The following is a 14,274-nucleotide window of genomic DNA, read 5'->3' as shown; positions in this document are numbered from 1 at the left end:
AGGCTTGGAAATTGTGGTCAGCAGCTCACGTTTGATGTGCATTAGTGCAATATGTGAGGAGAAACAGAAGAGCAATCCTCCCCCTAGGTTGTCAGCAAAAACCTTTCAGTAACATTTACATAAAGGGAGATATTGTGTTGCAGTGCACAAACCCTATTACAATGATAAATGCACGTCTGTGGTACAAAAGCCACAGGCACTAGTCTAGAGATGCAGTGGGAAACGATATTAACCGATGAGTCATTCCTCTCCATATTCTCACAACTGAGTGATTCATGTGTGGTGTAGGTAGGGCATGCTATCATCGTGTTATTTTGCGGGGAGAGGTGTTACTTCCACTTGTCTCCTCAGAGTGCACGGTCACTTCACTTTACAAAGTTCTCCCGATCACTTAAATCATGCGATTAAACGTTTCTATCCTGATGGCAGTGGTTTCTTCAGAGGTGGCAGTTCCCCCCATCAGGCAGAGGAGGTCACTAAATGGTTTTCATGACTGTGAAAATGACACTCAAATGCTGTGACAGCTGCTATGCTCACCAGATCTCAACACAACGAGGTCTCCACAACTTTTCATAACTATCAAGAAAAAAAAAAAATAGGGTGATCTATCTATCTAATATATATATATATATATATATATATATACACATATATATATATATATATATATATATATATATATATATATATAGATATATATAGCTGCTAGTTAACGAGAGACACCCGGAATGGCTAACCGAAGGTCGAACGGTCCTGATCCCCAAGGACCCCAAGAAGGGACCGGTCCCATCCAACTACCAATAACCTGCCTCAGTACTACATGGAAGCTCCTGTCAGGCATCATATCGGCTAAGATGAACAGGCACATGGGTCAATACATGAGTGGGGCACAGAAAGGGATTGGCAAGAATACCAGAGGTGCAAAACACCAGCTACTGGTAGACAGAACAGTCAGCCGAGACTGCAAGACCAGACTGACCAACCTGTGCACTGCCTGGATTGATTACAAGAAGGCCTATGACTCAATGCCCCACAGCTGGATCCTGGAATACCTAGAATTGTACAAGATCAACAGGACCCTAAGAGCCTTCATCAGGAACTCAATGGGGATGTGGCGTACAACACTAGAGGCCAACTCCAAGCCCATAGCACAAGTCACCATCAAGTGCGGGATCTACCAAGAAGATGCTCTGTCCCCACTGCTGTTCTGCATAGGCCTGAACCCCCTCAGTGAGATCATTAACAAGACTGGCTACGGATACCAACTACGGAACGGAGCAGTTGTCAGCCACCTCCTGTACATGGATGACATCAAGCTGTATGCCAAGAGTGAACGAGACATCGATTCACTGATCCACACTACCAGGCTATACAGCAATGACATTGGAATGTCATTCGGACTGGAGAAGTGTAGTCGAATGGTAACGAAGAGAGGAAAGGTAGTCAGAACTGAGGGGATTGAACTACCAGAAGGCAACATTGCAGACATAGAGGACAGTTACAAATACCTGGGGATCCCGCAGGCGAATGGGAACCATGAAGAGGCCGCTAGAAAGGCTGCAACCACCAAGTACCTGCAGAGGGTCAGGCAAGTCCTGAGGAGTCAGCTGAACGGTAAGAACAAGATCCGGGCCATCAACACCTACGCCCTGCCCGTGATCAGGTACCCTGCTGGGGTAATAGGCTGGCCAAAGGAGGAGATAGAAGCCACTGACATAAAGACAAGAAAGCTCCTTACCATGCATGGAGGGTTTCACCCCAAGTCCAGCACCCTGAGGCTGTACGCTAAGCGGAAGGAAGGGGGCCGGGGACTGGTGAGTGTCAGCACCACAGTCCAGGATGAGACAACGAACATCCAAGAATACATTGGGAAGATGGCCCCAACTGACCGAGTGCTCAGTGAATACCTCAGGCAGCAGAAACCCAAGAAAGAGGAGGGAGACGAGGAACCATCATGGAAGGACAGGGCCCTGCACGGTATGTACCACCGGCAGATAGAGGAGGTGGCTGACATCCAGAAATCCTACCAGTGGCTGGACAAAGCTGGACTGAAAGACAGCACAGAGGCACTAATCATGGCAGCACAAGAACAAGCTCTGAGTACAAGATCCATAGAGGCTGTGGTCTATCACACCAGGCAAGACCCCAGGTGCAGGCTGTGTAAAGATGCTCCAGAGACAATCCAGCACATAACAGCAGGGTGCAAGATGCTAGCAGGCAAGGCATACATGGAACGCCATAACCAAGTGGCCGGCATAGTGTACAGGAACATCTGTGCCGAGTATAACCTGGAAGTCCCGAGGTCAAAATGGGAGACGCCCCCAAGGGTGGTGGAGAATGACCGAGCTAAGATCCTGTGGGACTTCCAGATACAGACGGACAAAATGGTGGTGGCTAACCAACCGGACATAGTGGTGGTAGACAAACAGAAGAAGACGGCCGTAGTGATCGATGTAGCGGTTCCGAATGACAGCAATATCAGGAAGAAGGAACACGAGAAGCTGGAGAAATACCAAGGGCTCAGAGAAGAGCTCGAGAGGATGTGGAGGGTGGAGGTGACGGTGGTCCCCGTGGTAATCGGAGCACTAGGTGCGGTGACTCCCAAGCTAGGCGAGTGGCTCCAGCAGATCCCGGGAACAACATCGGAGATCTCTGTCCAGAAGAGCGCAGTCCTAGGAACAGCTAAGATACTGCGCAGGACCCTCAAGCTCCCAGGCCTCTGGTAGAGGACCCGAGCTTGAAGGATAAACCGCCCGCAGGGGCGAGATGGGTGTTGTTATATATATTTCTATATTCATTCATTTTAATATGTGTATTTTCTCTTGTTGCCCACGACTGGTTTATCTGACAGATTTTTAGATTTATCTCATTTACTAATTAATTTTTAAAAATAAAACAGCCGTTTGTATAGCGTTAAAATAAATACGTGTGTTTTGTTTAGTTGTTTTATTGCTGACTGATATTATTTTATTTTATATCTACTAATGTAACTTGAAATCAACCCTAAAGGTTGAGGACCGAATGATTGACTGGAGTGTCGCCCGGGTGTTTACAGTGCTGCTTTACACTCACACGCTCGGTCCTCTGTCCCTGTTTTGTTAGGAGAGAGAAGGGAGTGGCGCGGCTCAAGAGTGGAATTTCACTTCCTGTATCTCAGGTGAGTCACCTGGGCTATGTCGTTGAGTCCGTGGTTTTTGCCGACATCAAACAGGTTAATCTCTTCTGAGTTTCAGTCTCGTAAAGCGTCAGATCAGTGTGGTAGCACTCAGATACGTCTTGTGGAATATCAGGAAGTTGTTAGTTTCTCGAGAGTTTAATCAGAGTCGACTGCCGAGGAGGAGAAGTGTTGTTTAGCTTTGAGGCCTAAACTGGTCTGTCTTTTTAGGTTGTTTTTTGTTTTTTGTTATAAGTTTTCCCAACTGTGGCTGTTTATATATATATATACATATATATATTGAACCGATTTCACTTTCACTTCTGGATTTTATTTGCGTCAATTTGCCATTGTGGGACTCTTATTTTAAAATAATGTATTCATTAATTAAAGGACGATCGGGTGCGTGTGCGCTGCTGCTCTTGTTACTTGTTGTAACCACCGCTGGTCAGCAGGTTGGTGAGGAATGCTTGGCCCAATTCGAGAAAGGTCGGGATGACTTTGTGCTCGATGCCGACGGATCTGTGAACGACGGAGCGACGTTTATTTCGTCGCCGAAACTGTATCGACATAAGGACTGCGTGCAAGCCTGCTGCAAAGATTCCAGGTGCAATGTCGCCTTCATGGAGGAGGGAGAGGAGGAAGGCAAGATCAGCTCCTGCTTTCTCTTTGATTGCCTGTACAAACAGAAATACGTTTGCCACTTTGTTGGGAAGAAAGGATACGACAGTTATATCCACAAGAACATTTTTAGCAGGTATCATGTTAATCACCCCGACCCAGGTAAGGCCAAAACTCACAAAAGAATATTTGTCATAGTGTTGTTAGTTATGCCTTTGTGAATATCTGACATGCATACGGACTATAACTGTGGGAACATCCAGTAGTGACATTTCTTTTTTCTAAGGAGCCCAACTTCACAACAGACATTATGAGGGTGTCCTGTTTAAATGCTTAAAGGTCATGAATTTGCCAAATTTGTTAGTGCACTCTGATAATTAAATCCACTAGTTTTGATTCACCCTTTTTTTGTTTTGTTTTGTTTAATGATAACAAGCATATCTTGTTCTTCATATCTATGGCAGTAATCTTCAGTTTTGCGTGTTCCTACATGCCTGGAAGGGTTCGCATGTTCATCTCGTCTTCAGCTTGTTTAGTTGCTTGTACTGTTTTTGTTTTGTTGCTTATTTCTTTTACATTTTCTGTTAAAACTGGTCAAAATGTGATTCCCACTAATCTCACGGTTTCGCTCTAGATACTGATGACCGTCGTCCAGTGGCTGATGGAGGTCCGGGCCAGGTGATCCAGCCTCATGAAAGCCTGGTACTGAATGGTATGAAAAGCAGAGATGACAAAGGGATTGTGTCCTACAAGTGGAAAATGCTCACTGAATATCTATATGCTGTCTATGAGGTGAGGAGAGTGACAAACCTGAGTTTACCACCATTATTTTAAGACGATGGCATTTATTTATAGGAATATCTGCTATAACTGTATTGATTCCACCTGCTGTTTCACTAAAAAAACATGAGACACTGTCTTTATATGCCCTACAGGACATCCAATTTAAAGACCAAATGGTTGTTTCCAACCTGACATCTGGGAAATACAGGTTCCAGCTGACTGTTACGGATACTATCGGCCAGTCGGATTCAACCGATGTTAAGGTCCTCGTCCTCACTCCTGAGCAGTCTGAGCGTGAGTATCTAGCCTGAAAAAAGATGCTGTTTGAACCTTCAGCATGATTTGAACATACTGGGATTTAAATTATGTGGTGGTTGTGGCTCACGAGGTGGAGCAAGGAATCTACTATTTGAAGGATTGGTGGTTCTATCCCTGACTTCTCCAGTCTGTATGCCAAAGTATCCTCTGGCACGATCACAGTTTGAATGTTTGATAGAAGGCTTAAGTGTAGAACAAAGGTGCTTATTTCTGTTATTGAGGCTGCTGTATAAAGCACTTTGAATGCTGAAGCAGAAAAGTGATATCTAAGAGTCAGTCCATGTATCTGTTTTTAAGTTTTAAATGGAGAGAGAACCTTACCCTGTAGATCAGAGTCTTCATGACATAAATACCACGCTGCCAGTCCGAAGCTGGAAATTACATCTCAGCTTGGAGTTGGCCGATATGTTTCATTACTTGATAGACTGGCAGGAGCTATGGTTCACTTTCAGTTGTAATGAGTCATGTTTTCCTCCGTATCGTATTTGTTGACATTTTCTTTAATGGGGTCAAGACTTCCTAATTCAGATATTTACAAAATAAAATTTTTTGTAAATATGGATTATTTATTTTAATTAATTAATTTTCTGTTGCATCACCCTGACCCTGGAATATTAAACATTTCCAAGCAGCTTGTTTTCAGTTGCTCTTGTCAGTCCCAATCCTTGAAGTTCTTCCATGTTGGCAGACATGTCACAACATGCTAGACTCATTCCCGTGGACAGAGTGACATGACAACATGAACACAGAGGGATAAAAGCTCGTGTTTTAAAGAGATTACACCCAATTCTAAGACTCTGGGGAAGGAGGGCTGGTAGCAGGAAAATGAACTTTGGAGCACAAGCGACTGGTTTAATATTCTCCTTTTATGTGAGGGGAAGTAATATCCAGGTCGCTTCTATTGTAAAATGCCACAGTAAGGCGACATGACGCTCTCTGGAGAAAACGGAAGTGAGCAATCTCAATCGGTGTGGTTTTTACTGTTCCCCCGATACCATCACTCCTCCCCCAACTCAGCAGAACCTGTCAGTCTGGTTTCTGCTTAGGCGGCACAAACAAAAAGTCAATGTCCGTAAATGTCAGTGTCCGTACTAATTAAAAGTCATTTAAAATCTGTTGTTTTTAAAAAAAATTAAAATTACGTGTGCGCAGTAGGGGGTTGTCTTTTGCTTAGTTCTGCATCTGCTGGTTGATTATATAGTGAAGGACAGGAAAAGATTTCTAACCATGCAGTTGGTTCAGTTACCCATTAACAGGTTTAGTGCTGAATAATGTTCAGGAATGCTTTCTGTGGAATATGTGTGATTGTTGCTGAGACTTGCCTTTGTGTCAGTGCCGCGACTCTTGCATGACAATTCTTGCCATTCATGAATGAAGAAATAATACGAGAACTTACTAATTAAAGTACAGCTTATACTTCCAAATGCTACGTTTCCTTTTCCAGTGTAAAAAGAATCTGTATGATCTTTTGTGTCATTAACCACATTCGCATGATCTGTAGCTCTTTTGTTCTCCACTTCTTTTTTCTGCTCCCTCTTTATGTCTGGACGGCAGTTTCATAAGTAATTATCTGTCTGCTCTCAAGACAAAAAGGAAGCACACGTCAAAGGAAATCTCATCAAATAAAGTATCGCATATGAGACAGGACAGCTGTCTCATACGATTGATCAAATTGGATTATGGACTTAAAGCAAGTGTCATATTGTTAATTTGCTTCAGAAAGTCATCTGATGCATCTGATTAACATTTAAAGCACTGACTAATAGTGTATCATTTTATATTTGTTAATGGGGATCTGTTTTACGATTTCTTTTCAGCTTCTTTTCAAGTTGGACTCTTTTAGAGTCATTTCGATGAATTAAAGTCCCATATTATCCTTATTTATCTTAACAGATGGCCTTGGTGCAGTATCTTGATTCATCCACTGTTTGACTTATCAGCACGAGTGCTTGGTCTTAAAGGGAAAGGTGCTAATTGCCCTTTAAGCCAACTTTCTTTAATTGGCTCCCCCTGACACAGATAATATTTGAACAGCAGGTGTGTGAGGTTTCTGTCCTCATACCCAGAGCCGAGTGATAAAACATACATGAGTGAAGAGTGAGCATTTAGAACAACCTGAATCCTTTTGCCTCACAGGGGTTTCTTGCACACATGCTGAGCTCATAGCTTGAAACTCTGGCCGCGTTTAATAGGATCTTAGCAGTATTTATATTACTGAAAATAAGAAAAAGCATAATTTGTTTCCTCTTAAAGTCACAAAGAAATGGCCTTTTGATAAGCTGTTGACAGGTTTCATATTTTCAAGTGAACACATACAGGCTGTGAAGTTACTAGTGAAATTTAATGTGTGGTGGAGTAAGTTAGCTGTGATTCAAAGGTAATCCTTTTTATTTTGTGTCCCATCAGACCACTGTATGGCTCCGAAGAAGGCTGGACCGTGTCGCGGCTCTTTCCCTCGGTGGCATTACAATGGCGCCGAAGAAAAGTGTGAGGAGTTCTTATTTGGGGGCTGTAGGGAGAATCTCAACAACTATCTCACTGAGGGCGAGTGCGTTAAGGCCTGCCACGGTTCAGGTACCTGTGATCAATGCTTTTATTCTTCTGTTTGTTGTTTTTCATTTAAATCACTGACAGATCATTAATATGTGTGTGTCAATTCACTGAAGGGGTTTACATTACAGATTATAAGAGGATATATATAGAACAAACTGTAACTACTTGCCCTGGTATACATCTTTTACATTTTCAAGCCCTGTTTTAGAACATTCCCTTCAATTTAAAACAAGTGTTTTTGCCACTAAGTGTCAGGTTCAGGTCTAAGCTTTCGTTTGAGTAGTTACATGAGCACAGACAGAACTGTGTCAGAGATTCAGCCCTTTGAGCACACAGAGCCCAGAGCTGTGAGACTTTGGCTTTGTTTCATTCTCCTAATAGCTCCTGCTGTGAGAGGTAATCACGTGAGCCTGCAAGTGAAGATGAATTATTATTATTATTTTTTAAATAAAGGAAAAATCAAGTAGAGACTTCAAAGCCAATATCAAGGCTTGTTCCAAAAAATGCCGGTGAACACGATTCTAATGGATAAGTGCAAAGTCCTTTGTATGGTAAAGAAAATGTACACTTATCTCTGCACAAGTCAAGACTGCTCTCCAGAGTAGGTGTAAATGTCTCCTCAGGTGCATTAACAGAAAACCTAGAAGTAGTAGTAATACAATACAAAATATATTAATTGATTATTTAAAAACATTTGAAAAATGTAAAACATCCCCCCAGGTGTTATAGTGTCTGATCGCCCAAGGGACAAAATACCTCCTCATCGTCTCTGTTGAGTGATTCTGAGATAGCAGACTATTGCTGAAAGTTGTCGTCTTTCTGCCTGAAGAGGTGAAATGTCACCGTCAGGACACGTCAGTGACCTGATCTAAAAACTCGGTGTAATTTTCCAAGATTCTCAAATACAGTTGTTTCGGTCTGGATTTAAATCTACTCAAATTTAAGATGGGAATTAACTGTACTTTTGTTCCAATTCCACTGTAATAATTGTTTTTAAGATTTTACTTTTACTTCTTTTTTATGGCTTCACTGATAGTTTGTAATTAAAAGAAATGAACATTTCTTCTCCTTAATATTATCAAACCCCTTTTTATTTGAGGAAAATCTCAATACTAACGTCTTTCTGTAGCTTACTCCCTGGTAAAAAAAATTTAACAAATCATTTTCATTTAATCATAATCTCCTTTTGTTTTATTTCTTTCAGTAAAAGGATCTGGTAGAGGTTTACCTATTCATAAAAATCAAGGTAGGTAAATGATGGTCACGGAACAAAAGACTAGAAGCCTCATGTGCACAACTGGAAATGCATGTCTACTTTTTCTACTCTGTATGTTTTTCTTGGTCACCTCAGTGTTGCTCTCCTAGTCCCTGATGCCAAACTGAATGGTTCCTAATGAGGGACTGGCTAACATGTAAAAGTGATTTATTTACTTTTACAAATGTATTTGTACTGACACATAGTTTCATATTTACACAATTATGAAACACCATCAGAATTCCCTTGAAGCTGTGTTTCCGGCCATTTGACAAAAACCTGTTCTCACAACCAAAACTATGTAAATTTATGGCCTGACTGCTAAGTTCACCACAACTCTAGGTGATAGTTGTCTGATGGTTCATTAGCTATTGGATATAATTAGTTATCTAGGGCAAATATCTATCTAGGCCATAGAGCAGTACAAATGACACTTTCCCTTATGTTTGTGTGTCACAGCAGAAAAATGCGGTGCTCCGTGTAATGCGACACAATTCACCTGTGCTAATGGTTGCTGTTTGGATTCTGCACTTGAGTGTGACTCAACACCACAGTGTACCGACGGCTCTGATGAGCAGAACTGCGACGAGTGTGAGCAATAACTAACGGGCTTGTGGGATGACAAATGGGGCTTTGATAGCACTCTGATAAAATGTTTCTTGAAAGTCATGCTAACTGGTGTTGTCTCCTGTGTGGTCGTTAGTGAAAGACAACTTTGAGATTCTGCGGCAGATTCCAGTCAATGAAGAAAAAGGTGATTGGAGCTTCTAAGCCATTCTCTAGAGTTTATTTGTTATATAATTTGCTATTTCTAAATGTAGCACAGGCTGGTATTATCTATGTAACCTTAGTGGTGGTTTATTGAAATTCACAGCACACTGCACAGAAACTCCCGACCCAGGAGACTGCAGGGACAGTATGACTAAGTGGTACTACCAACCCATCGAAAGGAAGTGTTTGCGCTTCAACTACGGTGGCTGCGGAGGAAATGATAACAAGTTTGAGAATGAGGAGGCTTGTCAAGACTATTGCCGTGGTGTCACAGGTAGGGTTTTATTTTTATATATTTATAGTACACATAATCCCAGACTTCATATATGATAGTGCAATTTCCTATTCATTCCATTTTTATGCTACATGAGTTTAAATGGTTCTTTGTTTTCCTCGGGTTTAGTTTGGGCGCCTTTGTTAGAGGTGCCCATGTGACATGTCACACCTGTTCTGATGGAGCAGTTCACAGCTCTCACAATGAACTGTAAACAAGGTGAACTGTAAATGAATTATTTTCCAGTAGGTTTAGCTTCTTTATCAAATTAATTCTACCACGAACCCACAAAAGATAGAAGCCAGCTCCACAGTGGACCTCGCGTTATCTTTTATCTCACCGTTGAGCCATTTGTGGACCATAAAAAGCCCTGATAAACTGTATGTTACTGTCCATTTGGTGAGGAAAAAGGCCAACTAAATATTGTTTCAGGTGAAAACAACTAAATGCCAACTCTGCTACATGATTGTTGGGTCTGTAAATATGGAACTGTTTGTATAATGACAAACTGGCGTTACCATATGGTCCAAAAAATGTATATGCATTTATTGCTGGAGGTGATGATAACCAATACTGAACCCTTGGGCCATACATTATTGCACATAATTTGAATACGGCTGAATGAGACTCATAGACCGTATGAATTATAGCCGAGTCGCACGGTGACACACAAATATTAGCTAGTTGTCAGATTAGTAAAAAAATGCTAAAATACAGAGAAGCAGTAAAATGTAATTCATTCTGTCTATACTGTCAAAGTGTTTGGCCAAAGGAAATCTGCAAGTTAATAAGTTATTTACATCATTGCTTCATGCTAAAGAGTAACAGGTTGCTTGGTTTTACTGTTTAGATCAGTGGTGTCAAGCATATGGCCCGGGGGCCAAAATTGGCCCTGTAACGACACCCCTGTGTTTTTGTTTGTTTGTTTTTACAGCGATTTCACAGTAAAATAAAAATGACATTTTATGTGAATTAAAGAAAACTTTATATTTTTTTTAATTACAAGACAATCAGGGCAATAAAATATCAGAACTTTACCTGTAATTTTACCCTTTATCACATAGTTTCGCTGGTCAGGTCTAGCCCACTGAGATCAAAGTGGGCTGTATGTGGCCCACGATTGAAAATGACTGACATCCCTGGTTTAAATGAATGAATTATTGATTGAAATTGATAGCTATTTGTTAGTGTTTATGTGGCATTTGGGGTATTATAAATAGGTTTGGATCTATATGCTTCACACTTCAGAACTCCTTTACTAACTTGTGTTACAAGTTCAAGAGTTTACCAACAATTTCCAACTTCAGCAGTGGTTTTACACCTGCTCTTTCCTCTAAAAGATTGTTTTTAATATTAAAGGAACTCTTCTTTTTTTTTAATGACATACCGCTTTTTGTTTTTCAGAAGATGATGTATATTTAAGAGAAAGACAAGAGAGCGAAACCAGTGAGAGTGACAGCCAAACAGGTATATTACCCTTTATTTTTATTTATGCCTGTACCAAAGGAAAATAATTTCTTGCCAGTTGAGGTTTAAATACCCATCCTATCACTTTTAAATCAAGAGCATTACTCTTCACCCTCTTTTTAAGCTCAGATCTTATATGACCAAAAATGTAATGCTGTAATTGTCTGTAATTGTAATGCTTATTTTAATTCATTTTAACAGCCATTTTAGCATTAGCTATCGTGTTGGGTGTGGCTATTGTCATCGTTCTAGCCATCCTGGTGTACCACTTCCTAAAGGGAAGGAAGTCCCAGCACCGTCGTCTGCCTGCCAGTAATGCAATGTACACCACGATGGAGCCGAGCAGAGACGCTCTGGTCTACAATAGCACCACCAAACCCATCTGATCGATGAGAAAAGAAAGGCTGGTGTTTGGTTAAGGTTGCGAGTTGGAGATGTATGTTTTTAAAGGTAATGTACAGCCAAGGATGTCTTGGACGTCATCAGTGATGAAATGTGAGGTTTCATTTGATTTTTTTGATTTTTTTTTGAGTTGTTGGATAGCAGTTTGTGCAGGCTGATAGGAAAGTATTTTTAATTCTTTGAAAGTAGATTTCCACAGGACATGATCAATTTTAACCATACCCACCCCCCAAAAAAAAGGTTCTCCACATGTTCATCGTTGCATTAAATTATGTTATAGCTCCGTGTGGACAGTTAAATTACTAAAGTCTACATTCTTATCAGGCCCAAACTGGCTTCTTTCTACAAAGTAATGCTCTTGGTTTTGTTTTGTTTTTTTTACAACTGAAATCTGGGAAATTTTGCGGTTATGTAATGTCAGTGAGGTTTTAACGCCACTGACATTATATAACTGCCACTGCGGTTGCTTTAATGCCGCCTTCTTTACTCTGTCCAATTTTCTTTGTATTGTGTTTTACAAACTATTGTTACATACTCCCATGGATTTCATATGAATAGTTAAGCTATAAATATTCTTAGAATTTCAGAAGGTAACGCTTTACCCTGAAGTTTCTTGGTTGATCATTTTTAAATATTTGTTTTTAGAACAAGCATCATATATTATCAATTCCTTATTCACACTTTAAAAAATACACTTGCAGTTAATTATTCAGCATAAAATGTACATATTTGCTGGATCGTGATGTTCTTCCTTAATAAAAATATTAACTCACTTTTATTTGAGAAATCTTTGTCATGCAAAACACATCGGCTGTCTCGTTTGAACACGTTTCAGTTTTCATTTAGTCAGCTCTTGCAACACTGTCTTGTGTAATGTGCCGCACGCTTTGATTTGTTGTTTTTTTTTTGTTAGTGAAATTAGTATTTCAGACTTCTGACGCTGCTGCCTGTCTGTGCATGTGTAGCTGGGATGATTAATAAATTTGATTTTTGATTTTTTTTTTTTTTTTAAATATACTTCATGATTAGATCTTTTATTGGTTTTTATACATTTACCATGTTGCTTATCTGGGCTCTGCCTGTGTATCTTCAGGTATGTGTTTGTGGTAATACACACTAGCTTTCTAAGACACCCTTGGAGAGCATGACACACTTCCTGGTGACTGTGTGTGGAGTTATTTGTTAAATAAGTTTTTTTCTCACGTTACCTTCAGGTGGTTAAAAGTCACAGGTAATACAGTTTATAAACCTTATAAAAGTACCTGAGTTGTTGAAATCTGTACAGTAATATCACAATGTAGCCTAGACTGTAGCAGGGGCGGAGCGTGGGGGTGGCTTACTGGGCTTAAGCCCGGGTTGTTTTGTCAGAAGCCCGGGGTCTTTTGGAGTGTAATTTTTTCATAGTTAGATGCCTGGCTGACAACTGTATAAAACAAAAAGTACACACAATATTCGAAGCACATAGTGCACACTGTGGGAATTTACGACTGTGCGTGAATCCCCCCTGATATTGGTATGATCCGAGCTCAGACACTAAGCGACTGAGCGAGAGGGCGGGGCAGCTGCTGCCTGTGAGTGCGCTGTTGGAGAAACGGAGCCAGCCATACTAATGCTGGGCAGACACTGTGCGATTTTTCTCAGTCGCGCGATTCAGCTCCTGCTCAAACTGTACGGTTGACTCGCAGGGGTTAGAAGTTCATAGGTCACGATGCAGGGTCTCACACTATACGGCCCGATGCTCTGATGCGACCTGAGTGCTCACACTGTGCCTCCATAAAATGAAGGTTATAACAGAAATCCTGTCGCTCGCTCTCCCTCTCTGTCTTTCACTCACACAGACACGGACACCACCACCATCAACTTTGCTAAATTGCTAATGAAAAACATTGATCAGGCAGCTGTGATTGAGCAGCAATGTAGATCCAACTATTTTCACGGCTGTTGTGGTCGTGATAATTTTGTGAGGCCACATCGAAAAGGCTCGGATGCGCTTTCCAAAGTTCTACAAGTTGTGCCTCCATCGCTTGTGTCCAGATCACACGCTGCACTGCCGTGCTGCGCCGTCTTTTTCGCTGACATTTGTGTTTGCGCGTGCGCAGTGTGAGAAACTGCGGTGACAGCCTCACGACCAAGCGATTGATGATCGGGAGCTGGTTGTGGGGTGTTAATCGCTTCTCGTTACCCCACGTATACTACACGATGCACGATGAAGGCCAAAATCGGGCCGATCGCCAAAACGGTCGCACGACTCAAAAATCGGCTCAAAATGAGCCAAAAATCGCACAGTGTAAGCGCAGCATAAGGAGAGCTTAAGTTTGACCAGGTACCAAAGCAAATCATTCGTACCGTACAAATAATGTAAATATGACGGTGCATCACGAAAGATTGATATCAAACTGATCACTTGACCAATATTACGTTACTTGCTCTTCGAGTGAATCAACAAATGGCGAAATGAAAAGCCGAACAAATGCTATTTTTTTAGAGAGTCTTAGCTTACGTGTGTTTATTTCATATTTTCAGTTCTTACCCTCCCCGACTAAATCGGTTTCAGTTATGTACTGAAATATAAGAATGGACATTAGAGGGTTCTTTCAAAGAAAAAACTCAGGTAAATGTTATTTTATATATTATGCTTTGTATGTTGTTCAGTATATTTCTATGCAAAACAAGAGG

At 41.1% G+C, this 14,274-nt stretch overlaps 1 protein-coding gene across 3 annotated transcripts; it reads left to right on the top strand.

The window, feature by feature from the left end:
* Positions 1-3,094: 3,094 nt before the first annotated feature.
* spint1a (serine peptidase inhibitor, Kunitz type 1 a) lies at positions 3,095-12,376 on the top strand. Of its 3 annotated transcripts, none has more exons than XM_084915136.1 (10): positions 3,095-3,937; positions 4,410-4,567; positions 4,711-4,852; positions 7,283-7,450; positions 8,634-8,675; positions 9,144-9,275; positions 9,388-9,438; positions 9,559-9,729; positions 11,137-11,196; positions 11,398-12,376. In XM_084915136.1, the coding sequence occupies exons 1-10, from the start codon at positions 3,529-3,531 to the stop codon at positions 11,580-11,582; spliced, it is 1,518 nt and encodes a 505-aa protein (XP_084771262.1). In that variant the 5' UTR covers positions 3,095-3,528; the 3' UTR covers positions 11,583-12,376. The 3 variants fall into 3 exon arrangements, with proteins under 3 accessions (XP_084771262.1, XP_084771260.1, XP_084771259.1); XM_084915134.1 differs by having other exon boundaries at positions 3,098-3,937; positions 9,147-9,275; positions 11,134-11,196; XM_084915133.1 differs by having other exon boundaries at positions 3,103-3,937; positions 11,134-11,196.
* Positions 12,377-14,274: the final 1,898 nt, after the last annotated feature.

Source organism: Perissodus microlepis, chromosome 19 (assembly GCF_051167445.1).
Source record: "Perissodus microlepis isolate ML-2025 ecotype Zambia chromosome 19, ASM5116744v1, whole genome shotgun sequence".
Classification (NCBI taxonomy): domain Eukaryota; kingdom Metazoa; phylum Chordata; class Actinopteri; order Cichliformes; family Cichlidae; genus Perissodus; species Perissodus microlepis.
This window is presented reverse-complemented; position numbering and strand designations above follow the sequence as displayed.